We start from the raw sequence: 23,848 nt of genomic DNA, 5'->3' as shown, positions 1-23,848 counted from the left end.
AGCTCTGAGCATCCCCTGAGCATCACAGGAACCCCCGAGAAGGGCTCTGAGCATTAAAGATGCCCTGAGCAGTGCAGGATACACTGGTCCAGGACTCTGAGCACCACAGGCCACCCCTGAGAAATGTTCTGAGCAATAAAGGATGCCCTGAGAATTTCAGGACACTCTGGTCCAGGGCTCTGAGCATCACAGGATGAAGGCAGGCTGGCCAGCTGGCACCAGGGCACTCTTTCCCAGCCATAAGAGATGCCCCACATCCTTCTCCACAGAAGAGAGGAGGTCCTGACAAGCAGTCAGAGCAGCTGGAGGTATTTTCTTCCTTCTGGTTCTCATCTCCTGCTCTTATTTCTCCAAAAGCCCTGTGAAAGAGTCTCCCAGCACTGCCCCATGCACAGACCTGGGAAGCCTGGGGAGGTTGCAGGGCCTGATGCTTGGGAAAGCTCCAGCCCAGCTGTGAGGGAGGAGAGCTGGCTTGGCAGGATCCCTGTCCAGCTCTCCTCACCGGGGAATTCCCCTATGGCTGCCAGCCCAAGCTGCCAGCCCCTATCTTCCCTCTCCACCTGCCCACAGCCAACAGGGTACGCTGGGGGCAAGAAAAGGGGGATGTGGGAGATCCCACTGAGATCTTACACAGCAGAGGAAGGTGTAATGAAAAGAGTAGTGATGTTCAGGAGTGGTCTGGATCACAGCAGGAATCACTTCTGTCTCCCCCGTGCAACTCCAGCTGCATCCCCAGCCAGGAAATGCAACAGCCACATTCAAACACGTGGAGCAACTCCACTGATCCTTCTCTGCTGCACTGGCTGCACCAAACTCCTGGAAAACCAGCTTCCCTCAGCTCCTTGGACAGGCTGGGATCCCCCCAGCTCACCAGATAACCCCAAAGCACCCTCAGTTCTCCCCAAAACCTCTCCTCAGCATTTCCTCTGCCACTTGCCCTGGCAGAGCCCAGGATTAGCACTTTGGGTATTCCAGTGGGGAGGATTAAAGCTGGTCCAAGGCCGGACCATACTGGAGAGGGAGCAGCAGCTGGATGCACAGCATCTGGCGCTGCTGCTCATTTATTCTCCATTGTGTACCCACAGGCAGCAGCACATGGGACTGGTGAGGGCTACCAGTGTCCCACAAGGGCAAGAAAGCCAAGGACACATCTTTTGGGGTGTGTTGCAGCCATGCTGGCAGCTGGTCTGAATGTGGAGCATCTCCCCTTGGAAGAACCCAGACACAATGTAGGGGACTTGGGGAGAGAAGGGAAACATTTGGGATGAGGATGGGGATGTCAAGGAGAAAAACAGGGAAGAAAGAAAATAATCACAGAATGGTTTGGCTTGGAAGGGACCTTAAAGATCATCTCATTCCAACCCCCTGCCAAGGGCAGGGACACCTTCCACTAAAATATCAGAGGAGGAAAGACGCTGTTTGGAAAGGGAAACAAGCAAGGCACATTAAAGGAAAAAATTATCCAGCAGGCTGGCAAGGTTAAAAAAGCAAAAACACTAGGACACAGGAGGATAGGGAGACCTAATTAAAAAAGCCTCACCCAGAACACACCACCAGCAAAAAGCATCTGATGTGTCAGGGACAGAGACGTAGGATGCTGCATGTCCCATCCCATGTCACTGCACACCCTGCAGCAAAGGAACCAGCACCCAAACCCCGAGCCACTGCAGCACTAGGGTGAGCATTTTGCTTCCTCATTTCTGGTCATTTTTGCACCAGCTGATGCCTACCTGTAGCCTTTTTTTGTGCTATTACTTTAGAACCAGCTACATTAGAAAGCTCCAGCAGCAGCAGCAGCTGCCCAGAAGAGTCAGACCCCATTGCAGGAGGTGCTGAGAGCATCGACCCTGACCCCATCCCCACAGCTAAATTTGGCCCAGCTCATGGGCACACGGGCTCCTGGAGGTGTCTGAACACATCTAGGCTGTCAGGGCGAGGACAGCGATGCACAGGAACCCACCGGAGCCAGGCAGCCTGTTCCCACCATCCCTCACACATGCTTTTTCTTTCAAATTCCCAGCCTAAATAAGGCTTTGGGGAGGAAATTAATGAAAAGCAAAGCTGATTACAAAGAACAATACAATGACTCAATCTGTTTCTTTTACCTCAGTTGTATAAAGCTTTTACATTTATGAAGGTTTCTCTCAGTACACAATGAAACAGCCCTCTGAGGGAAGCAGTAATGGCCCTGGAGACTTTTGAGCAAGACTGGACAAAACACCACCGGAACAATCCCAAAGCAAGGACCAGATGATCTAACAGGTCTTTTGCATCTTTAATTCCTCATCCTTTTCTTTCTCCTCCCGTTTCAGGCACGGAGTTTTTAGCTGCTGCTAATTAGATGTTAATGAGGAGCGGCTGCTTTTGCAGCACATGGTGTAAGCAAGAGGAAAATTATCGGGGCCCTAAATGACAACCAGATCACAGGCACGGGGGTCCTCATTCCCAGCATGGAAAATATCCCTCTGGAAGCAAAACAGGCCATAAAATGTTGATATCCTTTCCACACCAGGATGGATTGCTCCTGCACCCACCAGCAGCTGCCTGACACTCATGGGTCACAACAGGACCAGCTTTGGATCTCCTCCCTCTACATCCCCACAATCCAGCCTCTTCACCAGTGCATGGAAAGGATCTCCCAAGATTTTTTGCCTATCCAGAGACACTGGAAAAACCCCACCAGCACAACAAGACCCCCCAAAACAACCTGAGTTCAGTCATAATAGCAACCAACTTTCCTGGCTGCTCCTTTGTAGAGCATCTCCCAGGAAAAGGCAACAGGATGCTCTCCCCACCACCTCCTGCTCCTCTCTGCTGGTTGCTGGGCGGTTTGGATCATCTCTAACACCCCTCTCAGTGAGCCGCAAGGAGCTGAGCTGAGCTGTTTGTGATGAAATCAACGAGGTGATGAAGAGGCAGGTGTCTGAGCCCCTGCCCCGGTGCCTGGCCCCGCCAGGGGACAGTCACCGACGCTGTCACTGCCAGCACAACCCTAAACATACTCGCAGAATCACTTCGGTTGGAAAAGACCTCCAAGACCATCGAGCCCAACCTGTGGCCCACCTTCACCTTGTCAACCAGAGCAGAGCACTGAGTGCCACATCCAGGCGTTCCTTGGACACCTCCAGGGATGCGGGCTCCACCACCCCACAGTGCTCAGAGATCACTCGGTGGAGACTTCTGGCTGTGTGTTGTCCTCTTCCTTTCCCCACTGGCTGAGGTACTAGGAAGGCACAGCTTTCCCGAAACACCTACCACATATTCCCTCCCTTTAACATGTCATTTCCCCTCAAAGTTCAGAAGTTCAGGCTGTCTGAGTTCTGCGGATCCACCAGACGTTCAGACCGTCTGGGCTCTGCAATAAACTTTGCACGGACCCATTTCTCCTATTACCCTAAAGTTTAGGAGTTCAAACTGCCTGGGTTCTGTAACCAAACCCGTTAGGCTTGAGGTCAGTACAGGCATTAAGATGCATTTCGAGGACATTAACACCCATTTTTCCTAAAGATTCTCATCCACTGAGTTGTTTGTGAAGAGATCAGCACTCATTTTTCCAATCGTGCTCCACTGGAGCACCTTCATACCTCGAGGTCCACGTGGAAGACCAAGAATGGATGGGTAGTCTCAAATCTGTGGCAGTGGGATGTTACTCCCCACATCAGTGGGGTCAGAGCCCCAGCACCCCTATGGACAGTGACCTCCCTCCTGTGACCTCCCTCCAGCCCCAGCACCTAAGTCCAGTCATGACAGGAACAAAAGCCACTGTTAAGAGACACATTTACGACCCTCCAAGAGGGAGCCCGCTGACAGCTTAACGAGCTTTTTGTTTTTCAAGTAGTGGTTTTATATTTACGACCTGAAAGGGAAAGATGCAAGTAGGCAGGGACGATCAGGGGCTATCTGCTCCTTCTTCTCCTGACCCGCTGCTGTCCAACCCACATCCAAGCCATTCCGGAAAGCCATAAAAAACGATTGCATTTCAGCTTTTTCCCCCCTCCTTTCTCTCTCCCCTCCACTAAAAACAAAAAGCACCTTTTTTTGGTGGTGTTCATTTCTTGTTAATGTTCACCCCAAGGAAAAGCATCAAATATTAATGCAGGAAGCTTCAGAGAGACCACACCAGAAACCAGAGGCCCCATATGTTGTAGAGTATCTCAGTGGATGTAAGATCCCACCAGTTCATCCCCAAGGCCTGGCTCTTTAATGCCTGGGAAGGAAGGAGGAGGCCAGAAGCTGGGCTTTTACGAGCGCAAGGGATCACGTTCCTGGGATATCAGCCCAGAGTTACACTTAGAGGAGGAAAAAAACTTAAGAAAAAGAATCCAAACCCCACCACCCTTCCCCAGGACGCTGCACTGATATTTATAAGCTTAACAGTGAAAAGAGAGGGCAAAACTCCCTGGTTTTGTTGGGGTATTTTTTATCCCCAGCATTAGCACAGCAGAGAAATGCCTTTGGGCTGCAAGAGCATTCCAGCCACCAGCAGGAAGATAAGGCTCTTCCTTTGCCTCCGGATTCCTTGGCAGAGAGGAGACACATGGGGTTTAATTGCACACAGAGATGCCACAGCCCTGACACAAACATGATAAGAGCTTTTGTCCCGTGGAGGGTTCATCCAGCTGATAAAGACCCTGCCCCGACCTCCTAAAACCCAGAAGGGACCTTTGCTAAAGAGTTGCAAGGGACTGGTGGGGAACATGGAAGGCCCAGATGTGCAATGCAACATCTGGTAGGGGAAGTGAGCTGTGTGCCATGGCAGTGTCCCATACAACACAGTGCCTGCTGCTGCACCACTGCAGGTGACATTGGACACACACATCCCCGCTTCCAGGGAACAAAAGCATCCCCATGTGCTTGGTGGTGGCACCTTTGTGCCCTAATGCTGGGACTTGGTGATCTAATGGCTTTGCCAACCTGCAGCGCTGTGTTCAGCTCTGCAGCCTCCAGCATAAGAAGGACATGGGGCTGCTGGAGCGAGTCCAGAGGAGGCCATGAAGCTGCTCCAAGGGCTGGAGAGCCTCTGTATGGATCCAGGCTGGAAGAGCTGGGGGTGTTCACCTAGAGAACAGAAGGCTCCAGATGAGACCTCAGAGCCCCTTCTGGTACCAAAAAGCGCTCCAACAGAGCTGGAGAGGGACTTGAGACAAGGGTCTGGAGGGCCAGGATAAAGGGGGAAAGGCTTCCTACTGACAGAGGGCAGGTTTAGATTGGACATTAGGGAGAAATGCTTCCATGTAGTGTGGTGAGTCCCTGGCACAGGTTGCCCAGAGAAGCTGTGGCTGCCCCTGGATCCCCGGAAGTGTCCAAGGCCTTGCTGGATGGGGTTGGAGCATGCTGGTTTAGTGGAAGGTGTCCCTACCCATGGCCTTTAAGCTTTAAGATCCCTTCCAACCCAAACCATTCAGTGATTCTATGAACCCAGCTGCTGAGCTTGGGACGTCTTTCCCTCGTTCCCCTCCATCCCCACACAAGCCCAGCTGGGCAGCCCTGAGGCCCCAGAAGCCCTGGGGGTACAGGCGCAAAAAAAAAAAAAAAAAAAAAAAAAGTAAAGAAAGAAAAAACCTTTAAAGTGGGATTGAGCCTAAGCGCAGTGGTGCTACTCAGAGCAGGGCAGCCCCCTCCCCGGTCCACTTCCCCACTTATCGCTGCCCGGGGCTCTGCCCGGCGCCTGCCGATAATCAGGGAGCACATTGAAACCCCGGCGCCAGACTGGATCCTTATCTCCTCCCAAGCAGGAATGCGGGATGGGGGCTGCCCCTGCAGCAGCTCCAGGATCAGGAGGAGGGGAAGGAAGAACCCCCTCCTATGGCCCCTGCAGACAGTGAGCAGGAGCTGGGGAGAGCCGGGGGGGATGCGGGAACCTCCGAGGGCTGCGCAGGGCTCGGTGCCCAGCCCCGGCTCCCGGGACGGCCGGAGGGGTCGGAAGCACCCCCCGCCTGGCGCAAGGGCCGGTAATTATCCCCGGGGATAATTACTCTGCTTCATTCCCCCATAAAGGCAAGGCCTGGGTGCGAGGAGCCCGGCTGGGAATGCCTGAGGCATGAGCCGGGGGGACGCGAGGCGACAGCCGGGAGAGCCACCGTCCCACCGTGGCTGGCTGGCAGGCAGCCCTCCCTCCCCCCGAAAAAATGCAGGGTGAGAGCTGCGAACCATTCTCAAAACAGCCCAAGCCCTTTAGGGCTCAGCGTGGGGACCCTCGCTGTCTTTCCCGTGGGAGGGGGAGGAGGACGAGACCTCAGAGCCTTCCTCCCTGGCGAGGAGGGTGGCGGGCTGGGCTCAGCCCTTGGTTCAGGAGCTGCCCGGGGCTGATCTCCATCACCAACAGGACCGACAGGAACTTCCAGCCACCCAACACCAGCGGGGAGAAGGAGAGGAGGCGAGAGCCAAGCTCCTGGCTCTCCTCCCGCCTGCTGCCAGGTGGGACAGGAGCCATGGCTCCAGCCTGGCGCTCCCTCAGCTCCCTCCCGGCATGAGGGCTGGATGCTCTTAACACCCAAAATGAGCTTCAAGTGCTTATTTTCACAATTAGGAACCCAGAACTTTGCCCTCACTGGCTGGAAAGCATCACAGCAGCACCCACGGTGAATCCGTGCTGTAGGGACACAGCGTCCACAGACAGCAACCCCCAGCTTCATCCCTGCCAGGGGTTTCATGGGCAGCCACTCAAGGAGGACTCTTGTTGATGCCATCAGTGCCCCAGGGGATTCGCAGCCAATTAAGAGGATATTTTAAAAAATCTAATAAGGGGCTAATGAAGTTTAGAAGCTGCCGACAGCAGCCATATGCCTCAAATATGCTGGGTACAGTCCGTGCCTAGGTAATGCAACTGCAGGTACTAGCTCGCCTAATTAGCTACCAGAAGAAAGTCTAATTTAAAACAAAGCTCTTATTTTATTTATTTGCTGACAGCAGCAGAACAATTCCCTCCAGCATGAAGTGAAAGCAAACACACTGCCCTCAAAATAAACCACCACGGGCTTTTTAATTTTATCCTCTAACAAGTGTTCCCTGGTTAGCCTTTGGCAAGGGTGGGGGGGGACAGGGGGGAGGAGAAAAAAAACCCAAACGACAACAAAAACCCAACCTGCACTTCCATTAGCATTACAGAGGACTTGAAAAGACAGCTTCCCACTTGTCATCTCCCTGCCACAAAAAACAGCAACCACTGGGAACTCCTCAGCTGTGGATGACAAACTGCCTTTAATAAAATATCCCTAAGGAAATGTGTCCCCCCTCTACGATCCTCATTTGGGGGGATGAAGGGGCTTGGCACATCCTCATTGCCATCACCCTGAGATGCCCAGGTTGGTGTCTGGCTCCAGACCATGGGTGAGAGGTGTAGGTCACCTACACAAGCCAAGACTCCTGACCCTTCCCATCCTTTCTCTTTCTTCACCTCTGGATGCATCCAGAAGCAAATGTGGAGAGGGTAAAGGGAAATCCTAGAAGCATGGAGAGAGTGCAAGGCTACTGTGATTTTATTTAGCATCTTTATTTATTGAAGTGCTTTAAATAGATGTGGATTGACTCTCTTGGCTCTGGCTATTACAGCTTGAAAGGGGAGCTGCAGACAGCTCTTAGATTAATGCACATGAGGCTACTTCCATGGATGCTCAGCAACCCACTCCGTGTGGGACCTCCTCCTGTCTTCCAGACTTCACCTGGGGCCCCTGCATCCCCCCCCCCCCCCCTTGCAAAACACAGTGTTCTGGTGCCTCCACTGCTCCACATCCACATAAAACCCTCTTCACCACCACCAGCCTCAATCACCTCCATATCCAAGATTAAGCCACCAGCTCCACCACCCACCCAGTCAAACCTTGTCACCTTCCTCATATGGTCCAAGCTCATCCAAGTAATCAGGGATTCCTAGCAGCATGTCCTGCCAACCATTTATGGATTTATGAAAGCGGGAAGAGGCATTGCATGCCTTTACGGACAACACTGGCTGGGCCCTGCATTTGTCTTCCCACTGATTAAAGTAATAATGCTCAGTTAAGGATTAAGTAAAAAATCACATGATTTTTAGGCAGCTGGGAAAGAGGAAGAAAATCTATTGCAGTGGCTCTGAACAAGTGCTTCCCCAGGGCTTCAAGGCAGAAAACTTATCAGACACTGCTCTGATAACATATTCAGGCTGAACCATTAGTCTTGGGCATATGAAAGGTATAATAAAAGGTTAACTGCAGACTGAGTGAGCAGGGGGAAATGGGGTTAAAAACCCAGAGGCCAAAGGCAGGGGGTGGCAGCAGCTCTGGGGCTCGGTGGCATCCCCAGCACACACTCCTGAGGGGAGGATGCTGACAGTGGGCACCCACCTCCTGCCACACAAGTGTCCAGGGACAGTTTGTCTCCTGCATGTTTAAAGCTGCAGAAAAGTGGGAAAATCAGCATCCATAGCACCATGAGACTGGTGGAAGATTTCCCCAGGGCCAGCATTCTGAATCATCCTCAACAATGTATTTTCTCATTCTGGCCTCATTTGGCTCCCCTGCTATGTCCCAGTCCCAATACACATCTTACAACACCTTTTCCTCCACAAACACAGCTCCTTTTCTTCTGTGTAACTCCAAACCAACCCTTTGTCCCAGGCACAAAGAGCTGTGAGGTTTCTGCTGTGGGTTTCTCTCCGCACTGGTTTCCCATCCGGCTTCTGTGGGAATGCCAGAGCACAAAGCAAACCACCTGTGACCTGTAGCTACTTTTAAAAAATTATCTCCACTGGAATTTTCTCCACATCTTGTGCAATAATGGAGATGACAACACAACCTCAGAGGGGTCCTCTTTTTCCTTAGCAGTCACCTGCTCTCTGATCACCTCTTAAATCCTATATAGATCACCCAACCTGGGGAAGCCAAGCAACACACAATAAGCTGGAAACAACCCCCATCCCGCTTCCAAACCACCTTAGAAACATCAAGTTAGTTATTCCTGAAGGAAAAAAGATTTAAATCCTTGTTTTTCAGGCCTTAGACCCCCTCATACATGGATGAGAAGCTCATGGCACGAGCAAGTAGCAACCACGCAGCTGCTTTTTCAAGTTCCTATTCCAGCACCTCAGGCTCAGCTTTCCAAGCACACCCCAGGCTCCAGCCAAACTGCCCTCCATTTCTAGGGCTGGTGACCCCCAAACCAACAGCCTACCAGCTCCACTGCTGTCCCTATAGATGCTGAAGGCCACCACCTTCCCCAAAGCCGGCCACAGACAAGGTCCACCTGCAGTTGAGTGCCTGATCCCAGCATTATCCAGCCCAAGCCATTGCTTCCTCCCTTCCTCCCTCCCTCCCTTCAAGGCTGGTTTTCCAGGCAAAACAAGGATGGGAATTACTCAGGCAGCATGTGACATGACCACCAGAAGGAGGGCATTGCATTACTGGAGCCAAAAATGGATCCCGGTTTCTATTGTCTATTCTTTTGTAGTGATGGGAAGAAAGAGCTGCTGCTCTGTAATCAGGCCTCTTCTGGCTGCTTCCCCGCTTTGAGGGCCAACCAGGATAATGCAACACTGCTTTCATGTGGCAAGAGAAGCTTATAAACAACACTATTACACTGCTACACTGCCGAAATTAAAGCCCTGCTCCGAGCCTCAGTCCCTCCCACAGGCAGCCTGCTTTGCCTTGGACTTAATTTCTTCTCCCAAAGTCTGCAGTACAGGGAATGGACTGAATCTGGTCCTGAATAAGCACTCATGAAATTCAGTGATTCCAAAAATGATGTCCATTACCTATTTCTGAAGAGTAATTCCTTCCAGCTCTTGCTAATGTGCTCTCAGCAAACACTCATTTCTTGTCTCCTTCACAGCAGATCACAATTCACCCCAAAACACGAAAGTCTCCTCTTCACTGATGCATCTTTGCAGCTTTATTGTACTTTTTGGTCCAAAGTGATTGAGATTGAACTCCCCCCCCACCCCATAAAAATTCAGATTCTGAGCTCACCCATACAGATCAAGCCTAAAACCTCCAGAGTGGATTCACTCAGCCAGAAATGATCTCAGCTGTGAAACATCACAAGGAGCAGTCACTTTCTCAGCAGTCTCAAAATAGAGGTTGTTTTTCTTTTTTTTTAAATTAAAAGGGATGCCATCTCTCTGCATTATCTGGAATAAATGTCCTGGTGCTGGAAGAAAGCACACTTCTGCTTTTCTAGCTCCAGGTTCTCATTTCCACCAGCTCCTTGAGAACTTCTTCCTGGTTTTCCAAGCCTTCTCCTCCACTGCATTAAGAGCCTGTCTCTGCAAATAACGTGCTTTAAAACCCAGGGGACTCTGGAATAGGACAAGAACTCATTTCACCACCCAAGTGACCCTAGTCCTTCTTCAGTCTCAGCTCCTCTTGGATTAAAGCATCTCCTGGGGCAGCTCAGCTGGGACAAACCAGTGAGGCAAGAGTCAGTTTATTATGGTACTGACCAAGGGACAAATACCAGCCAGATCAAACCCTGGGGACACCCTGAGGACCTGCAGAAGCATTAGAGATGAAACCATCTCTAATGGAAGATGGTCTTCCCCCCCACCATCCTTCCCCTTGGTGCTCCATTTTCGGAGGGGCCAGGAACTGCTGCTCCCCAAAAACATGGAAAGCCAAAGCTGCAGAACAATCCTGGCCCAGAAGTCTACAATAACCCAAACTCCTCCAACCTTTAGACCCCATGGTTGACATAAATGCCCCACATCCAATATGCCAAGTGATTTCTTCCAAAGTTAGAAGGAAGCTTCCCTGCCTCTCCCCGCTTACCCGGGTGTGGGATGCTCTTCTCCTGCTTCCCCTTCCATCTCAAACATCATTAGCAAAGGATCATTTCCTTCAAATAAAGGTCACCTGCCAACAAGTGCCTTTTGCCATGCCCCGAGAGTGGCCTTCAGCACTTCCCTCACCTTGCCTAAGGTTTTTCCAGCGTTTTTCTCGGTCCTTCATTTATTTCCAGGTACCCTATCTCTGCTCGTACACTGTAGTCCCCTAAGCAGCAGAGCAAAGCCTGTTTTCCTATGGATTTGCTGCTCCAAATACTCCCTCCCACATGGCATTTGTGTTCTCCAATAGTAGGTGGCAAGTGTTATGCTGTTGATGTTTTGGGTTGGTTTTTTTTAGTGGGATATTAATAGATCCCTCTCACTGGCCGACCAGCCTAGATAAAAACTTTATTGCTAATTTCCTAATCAGGCAGGCGCTTAATTACGAGACATCTACTTCTGAGTCAGAGGGGGAGGGATGCAGACATACAAACAGCATGGCAGCTAAGAAAAAAAAGTCTGGATTTTTTTTTAGGAAATGAAGCTAAAAAAAAAAATCTACCCTCCCCCCCCCAACAAACAAGCCACAAAAAGAAACAAATAATCCAGGCAGCCCAAAGATAAATCCATGGGGATTTTTGGTATTTTAGGCACAGGAGCTCCTCTTGGGGCAGAGGACAAGGTAGTCCAGAGGGGCTGGATCCTACAGCTGCTCCTGGGGGGTCACGGCAGTGCCTCCCTCCCCCTGTGTCCCACATACAGCACAGTCCCCATGGGCTGCGAGCAGATGGTTTCCAAGCTGACAGGTTGCAAACAGCTCCGTGGAGCCAGTCAGGGAATCAGATATTGTCTCCATGCCTTTAGTTTTGGGAACAAAAGATGTCTCCCAGATAAAAAAGTTTGCTGGGAGAGCTCGGCACTTCTCCTGCTTTTGGGTTTCTTTTTAAAAGCATTTTCAGCCAGTTCAGATCGCTCAGGTCTGATGTCTGACAAGCTGCCTGCACATAAATTTTTCCACTTCTCCTCTGGCTTTCCTCTGTGTAGCTGGAAAGAGACCACAAGGACAGCCCTGGTGCAGGGCACACCACCCTTGCTTTTCCAGTGAGCTGCAGGCACTCCCTTTCTGGGAAAAATTTCTTCCTTTGACTTCCTATCAAACTTGCAAACACCATGAACTCAGAACAACCCAGAGAAGCTTCTTCCCAGCATCCCTGTTGTTTAGAGGAACCCCAAGGCTTGGAAACAGTCCTGGACCCCAGCCCTAAACACACAGGACAGCAGAGTGCCAGGCAAGGGACCCAAATCATCTTTTAGGGAGGGTTTATTTTATAAAATCTTCCTTCAGTAGGCCACACAGGATCCCCCCACACACCTACTGGGATGCAAAGCCCAGCCAAACTGCAGGATTCCAGCTCCTTTGGCTTCCCTGCTGCTTTTAGCTCTGCAACTCGACCCACAGCAAAACATATGGTTTGCATTCTCCCCCCTAAACTTTCCACAGACTCCTTCCCCCGCCTCCCCGGGGCACACAAACCCAAGCCCTTTTTCTCTTTGAGCGAGGAGTCATGCTGGCAGCCCTTCGCATCCCTCTCCAAGGGAAGGAGAGGGGCACAGGCGGAGCGGGAGAGGCTGCAGTAAAACCCCTCAGCCGAGTCAGCTAAGTGGGCTTTGCTGTTTCATGCAGGGGTCATTAACATCCCGGCTGGATCTGCTGCGTCCCCTTCCAGCCAGTCTATAAATACTGAGGAAAACAGAGCCAATGTGTCGTTGGGATGTGGAGATGGAAAGGGAGGGGGAGCAGCATGACAAGAACCCACTCTGCAAGGAAAGCTTTTCCTTCCCCAGCCAGCCTGGGACCACTGGGGTCCCACATCCAACCTTGTCCCTCTGCAAAAGCCAGAAACGGCATTCTTTAGGATGCAGGAATGGCAAACAGGTCCAGCGGTGCTCAGAGGATGTTCAGGGTTACGCTGCAACTTCACCTTCTCTTTTTCCCTCCCTGCGTGCAAAAATCTTTTATTTTCCTGTTAGGCAGTTTTCATCTAATTTTCTGCTTCATCCAGCAGCCAGGCTTTTCCCCCTCAAAATGACTATGGCAGCCTAAGCTGGTCTTTGTTCAGCCCAGAGGTCTGATGCAAAGGGAAGCAGCAAGTGGGATTTTTATGGAGCATTACTTTGCCTTGCCAAAAAGTGAGGCATCACCTTCTCCCAGCCCACGGGGCTGGGTGGAGTTAAAAATCTACAAGGGCCCTCATACCCCTTCTACTCAGTGTCCTCAAAGCACTGCACTGGAGAGGAGCCCTGCAGAGCCTGGGAGAGCTGTGGGATGGATGGATGGATGGATGGATGGATGGATGGATGGATGGATGGATGGATGGATGGATGGATGGAGGGATGGAGGGATGGAGGGATGGAGGGATGGAGGGATGGAGGGATGGAGGGATGGAGGGATGGATGGATGGAGGGATGGATGGAGGGATGGAGGGAGGGATGGAGGGACGGACGGAGGGATGGATGGAGGGACGGACGGAGGGATGGATGGAGGGACGGACGGAGGGATGGATGCCTCTGACCAAAACAGCATCGGCTGCAACGGAAACCAGAAGCTTTGTGGTCTGCAAGCCCGACTGCCTTCCCAAGGCATGCCAAGCATTGCTGGCACGCCTGCGTGTCCCACACCAGCCTCCTGGCCACATCTGAGGCAAAAACACTCCCCAAATCCTCTGAATTTGTGTATTTTTGGCAGCACAGGACCAGCAAGCCCAACAGCTTCTTGGAGCCGAGCACAGCATGGATTCCTCTTAGCAGGCATTAAAAACCACATTTCAAAAAGAAAAAAAAGTCATCTATTCTTGACTTGTTCTGTGTTTAGGAGTGGTGTTATTCAAGGTTTTAGCTGAAAAGAGGAGGCCCTGCAGTAACACGTGGCTTCCCCTACTCCTTATCCCTCAGGATCCTTCCTTGTCAGCTGCGACCCCATCTGCAAAGCCGGCGCATGGGTTTTTCCATCCCCGGCAGGGCCAGCCCCAACACGCCCCAGACTCCTGGGGTTTTGCTATAAACTACAAAGAAACCTGCCCAATTCAGCCCAGTTTGCATAACCAGTTTATCCCAAGCATTTGTTTTAAAACCTCAGCTCTGGTTAGTCAATGTTCAGGCCAAGCAAAACCCAACCCTCTTCCCGGCTTTTGGATCTTGCTTTTCCAGCTTTGGGCACAGCCAGCATTTTTATCTTGGTGTATAAATTTTAGGAACATGAAATATGTGCCTTGATGCCTTGTTTTATATATATACACACATATATATTACATATATTTTATGTATATCAGGGTATCCAAAGGATCCACAACCCAGGATAAGGATTAGCTACGAGGCTGTAACTCCTGAAATCCAAACTTAGTCATTCACCAGTAGCAAACCATTACAAATAGACACATGTGGAAAAAAACAAGGGAATGAAAAGGGGGAGGAAAACAGCTTTATAGCCGTTGGCAGCCCACACCCCCACCTCATCACACTCAGGATCCCAGTCACCCGAGCAGCTCCACAGCCAAATCCCCTCTCCTGTAACAAATCCCGTTAGTGCCGATGCTGGAGCACAGGAGGAGGCATTTGCAAGGCTCTGACTGCAGAAAAGCAGCCAAAATTATGCACAAGGGGAATCAGACATCCTGCAGGAAAACCTGCTTCCACAACTGAGTCAGCATCTCCTCCTAAAGACCAGGGGAGGACAGGAGGAACTGCAGGCCTGGGGGATATGCATGGTTGGACCCAGCAGGAGAGCCTCAAATGCCACCTCTTCTTTCCAGCCCAAAGTGGCCCCAGCAATGAAAATTGAGTCAGGTGTGCACCCAGCAGTGACACCACATCACCAAATGCTTATCCCCAAAACACAGACTGTTGGGACTCAGGACAACTTATGGAGCAGCACAGAGATGCCACAGCCCCAGGGAGGAGCTGGGAGCACTGGGAACAGCTTTATCCCAGCCTAATGCAGTTTTCCAGCAATACTTGACCCACTCTGTCAAGATGTCCCCCAGCCAGGGCCCAGACAGAAGAAGAGACAGGACATTTAAGCTTCTCCAAGATAAGCTGGAAGAGAAAACCCTTCAATGAACCCCATCTCCAGCATAGTGACCCAGACCACTGATTACTTTTAATTGCTGTGTAATTGGGAGCCATGCTTTCATTTTAAGCCTTTCTCTACATTTCACATCTGTCAAAGGGGGAAAGAAAAACCTTCAAAAGTAATATTCCAGTGCAGGAACACCATAGCACCATCCAGCAACTGCCAAACTAGCTGTGGCAGCGGGGAGGCAAAAGTTGCACCCCCAGCCTGTTTGGGATAAACGGGGTAGAAAGATGTGCTGGGATCCCACACCTGGCAGCAGCCATCCCAAAGGAGGCAATGGCCGCAGGCCAGACCAGGGCAGACAGCATGGCCACATTGCAGGATCCACCCTCATGACCAGCAGTAATTACTACCTTCACTTGCAGGGCCCTGCAAAGCCCTCCAAGATGCCCCTCCAGGTGAGGGTGGGGATGCTTGTTCAGCTCCACAGATGAAAAGCAAGCAGCAGACCACTTTTTTTTTTTTTTTTTTCGGTTGTTTTAAATAGCAACCACTTTCTGGCTGCTGGAAAACACCCTTCCTTCTGTTCTCCAAGCCAACCCAAACAAATGGAGCCAATAACACAGCCGGGTGATGGCATAGGATGGTGAAGGCTCATCGGGGGCAGAGCAGCCCCTGCTCACAGACCACCAGAGGGGGAAACAGACCGCCTGAAGATGGCAGGGAGGAAGAGCCTATCAACCCAGTGGAAGAACTTCGGTTCATCCATCTCCATAAAACCCTCCAAAGCCCTGTTATGAATCATGAAAGTTAAAAAACACCTCCAGGATCACTGAGTCCAACCTTTGACTGAACACCACCTTGTTGGCGGTGGGATTGTCCCCCATCCCAATTGCTCTCAGCCCCTCAACTAGCAGTCAGGAAGAATTACAGTTTCCCAGATACCACGTGAGTCCACTGGAGGGAGGGTCAGTGAAACAAGGTCTCCACCGTGGTGCCTTCAGCCACTGCTGCGGATGTCCTCATGTGTGCCCCAAACCTCACAGCCTAGAAAGCACTGAGGACACTGCTGACAGCAATGCTGCATCCCAGGCATGTCCCTTCTCCCACTTAAATCTGTCCCAAGGAATTTATGGGCTCTGCAACCTCCTGCCTAAGGAAAACTCCCACGCTGTACAGTGCAACACAACCCTTTTAACAGCCTCCCGCCTCCGCAAGCCACCCGGCTGGGAAGCCTGGATTTGGCTGGAAATGTCTCGTTCTTCCATCCTGCCACCACCCCAGGAGGTGCAGGTACACCCAGGAGCCCACCCAAAGGTGGGCAGCCCAAACTGCTCCTTTTTTGAATCGTGAAACAGGACCTGTAGAGGCATTTAAATGCTGTTGATGTGGCAAGAAGCGGGCAAGCAGGGGTCACTTCCATGCCAGCAGCAGCTCCCAGGGACAAGAGGAGCTCCTCAAAAGGAAAGATTCACAAAGCAACAAACAGCAGGACAAAGTCTGGGTGCAGAAAACCTTGCTCTCACCTCAGCTGTGCCCTCACCTCTCACCATTTAAGAGCCACCATGTCCATCTCCATAGAGTGCCAACAGGGAGGGATGCCTAGCGAGGAGGAGCATCATTGTGCCTTCCAGGAAGGAGCATTCCCCGTTTCCCATCCTGCACTCAAACCCTCTCATGCATGTTTTACCTGCACCTGGACAGTCTTTGGTTTAATATATCAAGGTGTGCTGAAACTCATCCCTAGGACAAGACAAAGCATCCAAAAATGATGTCACATGCAGCAACATCAATTCCAAGAGTATTTCTCCACCTCTATGGAAGCTTTTATTCACTCCTCACACCTCCTTCTAGCATTCCATACTACCCACCTGCATGGATCCTCAGCTGATGCCCACAGCATCATTCCCACAGAGCCCCCAAGCCCACTCATCTGCACTCAGATGTCCTCGTTTCTCCTCCTGTGGTAGTCCCCACTCAGGAGGGAGGCAGATGGATCTAATACGCATTAAACGTCTCAAAATGAGATTTTCCACGCTCTTTCAAAGGGAAACAATCCCTCAGCTTTTGCACTTGGCGCAGGCTTGTGAAGGAGGGGAGCCAGGGGGCAGCAAAGGTTATTCATGGGGTCTTTATGGAAACTACACTGGTGGGACCCCCCGGAAGCAGGAGAGATGCCGGGATCTGACTTTTGTGTCTGGCTCCACGAGGGGGTTGTACTGATTAGGCTAACAGCCTGTGTTCACAGCCCTGTGTATTCCAGCTGGGAATGGATCACTTGTGGCATAAACCAGCCCTTCTCCTCCTCCTTTGTTATACCCATAAGATGTGGGAATAAACTGGGGAGAGAAGTGAGGGCAGCTGTGCTGTATGTGTATGTACACAGGTGTTACGGACTTGTGGGGCCAAGGGAGACCCCCACAAAAATGCTCCCCAAATCCATACACGTCTTCTTTCCTGAGGGGACTTGCTTCCCTGGAGAAAGGGACAGCCCAGACCTTGAATTCCAGGAGAGAAAAGCTCTGCTCACTTTTCTTCTTGTATAATCAGGTATATTATTATTCTTAAGTAATAATGTAAGTAATAAGTGTCTCAAATTGCGCCCCTCATCTGCCAGGGTAAAAAAAACAACAACAAACCACACAACACACCAGCACTGCCTTAAACTTACACAGCAAGCAAAGCCAAAGGGGAAAAATAGCTCAAAAACATTGGTTTTTAAGAGCTGGAGGACTATGTCAGCCACATCCACTCAGATCAAGCTATGTATGGCAGACAGTGGGATGCAGCTCCTGAAATATATTTCACTTGGATAAACTCAGTTTCCTCCCAGGAGGAAACTTTGTACCATGGTCACAGTCCAATTTTGGGACTCCAGTGCCACTGCCATGTCTGCCATCCCCATGCTTGTACCCCACGTGGCTTCACAGTCATTCCCAAGGCCTGGGATCTGGTAATTCCTCCTCCCTGCAGCAAGGAATTAGCTGAAAAGGGGATGTTTCCCAGCACCTAAACAAGTGAGAGCTTGGCCATCAATCCCCATTGGAGAGGGGCTGAAACACTAGGAGAGAAGACACCGAGGCTCCACGGATGCTCCAGCCAGGAAGGCAAGGGAAGGGGCCTGGCAAAGGCCATGGAAAGGTGCAAAGCAGAGTTCACACACAAGACAAACACATTTTTTGCCTCTCAGGCTGTAGGACACCCTGCCTGCTGCTGAGCATTGTGGTGACATGGGGCTTGCTTTGCTTCCATGCTTCTTCCCTTTCCCCACCTGAGTTTCTCCATGGAGGAAGACTGGGCTACCTGCAGACACACAGGGTGCCAAACTTGTCACCACTGTTCCTTCATCAGACTTACTGCAAGATACACCTCCAACCCTCACGAGTTTAGTTTAAAGCTTACAGCTTCAACATCCCCCCAGTTACACAGTCAGCAGCACCTGGACCCCAGTTTGGGGAGGAGGCCCAGGCCCCACAAGCCCGGGTGTTCCACTACAAACCTAACCCAGCTACATCACACCTGGGTCTGGGGGAGCCCAGGGTGTAGCCCTCAGGGAATAGCCTCCCTAAGAATGGGATAAGCCACCTAAGGCAGGAGGGAGCAGAGGAGACCCGAGTGGGGCCGGGCCGGGCTGTGGCAGGGAGGGACTCACAGGAGATTAAAGGCAGAGTGCAGGACACGCTGGAGCAAGCCCCGTGCTAAATAATTCCTGCTTCCCTTCTCGTTTTCCAGCGTGGCTTCACCCAGCCTTTCCCAGCCTGGCTGGCGTTTGATCTCAGGGCTCGCTCTACCTTGCCCTCAGCAGAGGTGCTGAGCTCAGTAAAAACAAAAAACAGGGAGTTGAGCCCCTTAAACAAAACAAAACAAAACAAACAAACAAACAAAAAAAGCAAATAGCAGAAGGATGAAAAAAAAATCCCCTAAAAGCCAAGCTCAGCAAACATGTGGCTGCTACCAGCCCAGCCCAGCGGTTTGGGACGGGAACAGGCTCCGCAGGAGGAGTAGACAGCAGCTCTTCCCCTCGCCGAGGAGCAGGTCTGGGGCTGCCAGCCCAGCGCATTCCTGTGCCGTGAGTCAGGCCTCCGAAAAACCAGGAGTCTTCAAAAACAATACTCCGTGCAGCCTTTGGGATGCTTTGCTTGCGTTCTGGCTCTCTGGCCTCCCTGTTTGAGTGCTTTGCTCCCTAACGGGACCAAAACTGCTTTATCTCAACCCCCAGCTGGGACCCTCAAGAACAACATCACTCTCCGTGCAGGGAGCCCAGCGTGAAGCTGAAAGCAAACCCACACTCCAGAACTGCCTCGACAGTAAAAATCCAAGCGCCAGCCAAGCCTGCAGGGCTGCAGGGACAGGGAGAGGGAGGATTTAGGGAGTGTTAGAGAGGGTGTTGCATCCAGCGAGGGGCCTCCAGGCTCCCACCAAGAGAGGTCCCTGGGAGGGTGGGTGTGAAACCAGACATCAGAGCAGCTCTCTGGGCCTTTCTGCTCCTCCCAAGCCAAAGCTCTGCAATTCCCAGCCCTAGTGCAGACCCACTGTTGGTCGTGCAGGATTTCTTCCAGTGCTCCAGCCTAATGTGAGGAGCTGCTGGTCACTGCTTCTGGGACACCATGAAGGCTCTGATTTTTGGAGATACAGCTCACACAACACTCCCTTAAGGTCCTGAGCTCTGGCAGAGCCAGGGAAAGATTACCCAAGCTCCCTTCAGCCCAAGGTGAACAGAAGAAAGTCACTGACTGGTTTGGGTTGGAAGGGACCTTAAAGTACATCTCATTCCAGCCCCACTGCCATGGGCAGGGACACCTTCTACTACACCAAGGCCCTATCCAACCTGGCCTCGAACACTTCCAGGAGGAATAAGACTCCATGTCACCAGACACAGATTCCCTGCACAGAGCCCAGCATCCCAAGGGCCAGGGCTGTGTCAGCTTGGTGCCATCTTGCTCTGACTCACAGGCAGGGGTAGCTTGCACAATACAACTGATTACAGCAAATTACAGCTTTGAAGATTATGGAAAACCAAAATGGGAGCCAGTGGGCCTTCAAATGCCACAGAGGAGCTGACGGAAACCACTGAACAGCTCAGGCATCCCTCACACCCCTGCTAATCCCCCCTTCCCACAATGAGACACACGGGTGGGATAGCAGGAGGGGGCAGAGGGAACGGGCTGATGATTTATCTCCCCCTGCTCTCCCCACCCTCCCTCCTCTTGCTCCATCAAATGTTTTCACTTGCATTAGCATCGCTAAAACCGGGAGGATATAAATGAATAGGAAACAGCAGGAACCTGTGGCTTTATGGCACCAACATCTGCTGTAATGAACTTTGCAGACTCCATACAGCCCCTTCCGTCCTCACCCTGCAGCATTCCCGGCCTGGCACTGGCCTGCCAGCCAGGCTTTGCCCAGCAAAGCCCAGCTCAGGACTCTCCCAAAAGCCCACAGGGCTGCCAGGATGATCCTGCTAGCCACAAACATGCTGGGAGAGAGGAAGCCATGGGGATGCCATTGCTAGAAATGGAAGGAAAACAGATCCTCGCAGCATCCTGTCTTGCTTAACTGACCCAAAATACAGATCTGTTTTTTCTATATTTTTATATATAAATCCTGTTCAGCTAGGACGGGGATGGAAAGGGAACCAGCATCTACAGCACCAAAGGGACCCACGGGACCATACAGAGATGAAGGATACAGCTGGACACTCCAAGCTCCTTTACAGGGTCAGCTTTTGGTTTCTAAGAAGAAAAATGCAAGCTGGTTTTCCTCCCTGCCCCCTACAACTACCACTTCCAAGAGATTCTGCCCTCTCTAAAGTAGTGTTTTTCCATTTCTCTCCTTTTTTTTCTTGTTTCAGTATGTCACCCTGCTGCAACCATGCACAGAAAGGACCCACTCCTAAGAGAGAGAGGGCTCCACAACCAAGCAGCTGAAGGAGAAGGAGACAAAAAACTCCAAGCAGATCCTTACACACACCACTGTCCTCAAGCCTTCACTTCCAAAGGGCAGGATTTGATAGGCAACAGGTCTTGGAGCAGCTTTTCCCCAGCCATCTGCTCACGATGGCAGCAGCAGGCAGGCAGCCTCCTGCCACCCATGTTCTCATGCTGCTGGGGGACAGCAGTGCTGCTATCTCCCCTCCACCCCTCTATCCCCCAGGTGTTTTTCTGATGGTGGTAGGACAGAAGGATGGAAGAACACTCCTTCACCAGGATGGCAGCGTCACACTGTCTGTAAACACCTTTGTCAGCTGAGCCCCCACCTCCAGCATCACCCTCTGGATTTCAGCTGCTTTTCTACAGCCTCTATGCAACCCCGCGGGGAAATACCCTCAAGCAAGCTCCAAGTCCTCACACCAAGTTGTTTTTCTACCCAGAGGAGCACACACAAGAGCAGTATGAAGCCTGGAGAGCAGCCTAGCAGGTAAAGCCCCAGGCTCAGGGAGGGGGGACACGCTGGGAGCTGGGTTCCCCAGCAGTGGTCCTAGGGATGGATGAGTGGACCAGATGCTTTCTGGGTTTCAAACCTCCATCCAAAACAACACTTCTACCCCCACACTGCAAAACCCAACACAAACAACATGTGCATTCTTTGTTATTAAAAGAGAAATTTGTTTTCTGGGTGATGCCTCTCCCTAAAAACCAGGCAAGGACAGGGAAGGGAGTGGATGATCACCCGGGCTAAGCACTCATCTTGGCTCCCTCCTCTGCATCATCACACGCCATCTCTACACAATTCTTCTGAAGAAACACTAATTATAGCTCTCCAGCTAAAAACTCTATTACACACACACATACATACATACATACGCTAGATAAGCAGCATGCCTTGAGAGAGCACCCCAGACTCAAACTGAGCCAGGTGGGTCAGGTTTAACTTGTTTTCTTTCTTCTTCATTCCCTCCCTCCCTCCTGCCCAGTTTTATTTCAACACCAGCATGAACTTGGTGCACACAAAAATAAAGAGGACAGAGCCAGGCACCAACACAGTGACATCCCCCCAACTCCCCTCAGCATCCGCAGAAAGCTTGGACACTGCTAAACCCTAACCCACAGCAGCCTGGCAAATCCAGCCCGGCTAATCCAGCCTTCCCAAACCCCTGGCATCCCATGCCTTGCCAAGCCTCCAGGCCCCTCGCTGCCCATCCCTACGGCACTGCTGCCAGCCAAGCAGGACACCAGTTGCCAGCTCTCAAACCTCTCCCACTGAGGGAGAGTTTCTTCTGGCTGGAGAATGCTGCTGCAGCAACATCCAGGCCCCTAAATAAGTCAATAGTGCCATTCCTGTTTCCCATTTGCTGAAATACACTGGATCTTTGTGTGGCGGAGGCGGAAAAAATATTAATCTAATTAGACTCCCTCCCTCAAAATTCCTCGTCACCTTAATTACGCTTCAGAAAAGAAGGCTTGGTTCATTTTCCTAGAAAATTGTCAGGAGACGCTTGTCAGGAGACGCTTTCAACTCCTTAACAAGACCAATCTGTGCTTCGCAACGCGTCCTCAAACCTTCGCCAGGAGCTGCAGGGAGTGAGAGATCCCGAATTCCCACCAGGATAACGACCTTGCCCAACACGGTTATAGTCTCTTCCAGCCTCCAAAAAGCCATGAAACTTTATAGGGCTCCACTTCTGAACTCTACACTCGAGCACATCTTTTTATACCTGGAGAATAAACACGGGCACCTTTGCTTTGCCACCGCCGGAGGATGACAAAGGACAAAGTCCTGAGTTGCTGAGGATGTTCATGAGTTGTGGAGTGGATGTGGGGGGGAACATACAGCGGAAAGGCTAAATTTGATCACAGGAGTCCTAACGAGAGAGGGCAGCAGGAGAGATGTGCCTCTGTTTCTTGTCTGTGGCATTACTAACGGAAGGGCTGGATTTAAGTGCATCTCAATCACAAGATTGGGTTGCACACAGGAAACTTTGAACAGCCATAGGAAAATACCGCTCGGCTGCCCGGCCATCAATCGCTCAGCTTATAAAAATGCAGATTTAATAATAATCACTAAAAAAAAAAAAAAAAATCCAGGCTGAGTAGTTACTTATTTGACCCACCGGGGAATCACAGCCGGCGCTACTACAAAAAGGGCTGGGTTTGTTTTGCTTTTGCAAAGAAAAATAAATATATATATACAGAGAGAGAGAAATATAAGGAAGCGGCACGGCGAGGCGGGCAGGGAGCGGTGCTGGCAGCTCGCATTCCCTGCAGCATCCCCCCCGGAGCTGAGAGCGCTGCCAGCCCGTATCCCCGCGGAGCATCCCCCCCGGAGCGGGGAGCGCTGCCAGCCCCCACCCACCCAGAACATCATCCTCCCCGGACCAGAGCACCCCCCCGGGGCGGAGGGCGCTGCCAGCCCGCATCCCCCGCGAGCATCATTCTCCCCGGGAGCATCCCCCCGCAACGGCGCGGAGGGGGTCCACCTCCCCCCCACCCCGTCAACCCCTCAACCTTTATATTAAAGAAAGAAGAAAAAAAAAAACACCAACTCGGCGTCCCAAGGCCGGGCACCTCAACCGCAGTGAACTTTTGGGGGGGGATGCTGCCCACCCCACACCCCCCTTCACGCCCCAAACTTGTGCCCCGCTTACCTGCGGCGGCCAGCGCCCGGCGGAGCAGCAGCGCGGGGAGGAAGAGGGCGAGGAGGAGGAGGAGGAGGGAGAGGCGGCGGGGGCCGGGCGGCGGCATGGCGGCGGCAGCGGGATCGGGAGCGGGATCGGAGCGCTGCCCGCCCGCCCGCCTCGCCACACTGCCTGGCTGCCCGGCGCCGAGCGGGGCGGGCCGGGGCGGGGCCGGGGCGGGGCGGGCCCTGCGATGAGCTGCGCCCGGGCTTAGCCGCGCCCCGCCCGCCCCAACCCGGGATGCGCGGGTCCAGCCCAGCCGGGAGCGGGGTACGCCTGGGGATGGGGGATCCGCGCCGATCCAGCGGGAGGGGGAGCCCGCTCTGCAGTGGGGGTGAGCGGGCACCAGGGGGAGCCGCGCAACGCGGTCGGAGCCGGGGCCCCCCGCGAAAATACTTTAACGCGTGAAAGCAGCGCGTCCTGCTGCGCT

General features: G+C 52.1%; 1 protein-coding gene across 1 annotated transcript in view; it reads right to left on the bottom strand.

The window, feature by feature from the left end:
• The window catches only part of UNC5B (unc-5 netrin receptor B), a 49,950-nt gene extending 26,403 nt beyond the window's left edge, over nucleotides 1–23,547 (bottom strand). The window contains exon 1 of the mRNA XM_069018954.1: nucleotides 23,389–23,547. Within this exon, the coding sequence (XP_068875055.1) occupies nucleotides 23,389–23,485 (97 nt within the window). The 5' untranslated portion in view covers nucleotides 23,486–23,547. The remainder of the gene's footprint in view (nucleotides 1–23,388) is intronic.
• Between the last annotated feature and the right edge of the window lie 301 nt (nucleotides 23,548–23,848).

The sequence above is a fragment of the Aphelocoma coerulescens genome, chromosome 6, assembly GCF_041296385.1.
Source record: "Aphelocoma coerulescens isolate FSJ_1873_10779 chromosome 6, UR_Acoe_1.0, whole genome shotgun sequence".
Taxonomy (NCBI): domain Eukaryota; kingdom Metazoa; phylum Chordata; class Aves; order Passeriformes; family Corvidae; genus Aphelocoma; species Aphelocoma coerulescens.
The sequence above is the reverse complement of the archived record's forward strand: the minus strand, read 5'-3'. Positions and strand labels throughout refer to the sequence as shown.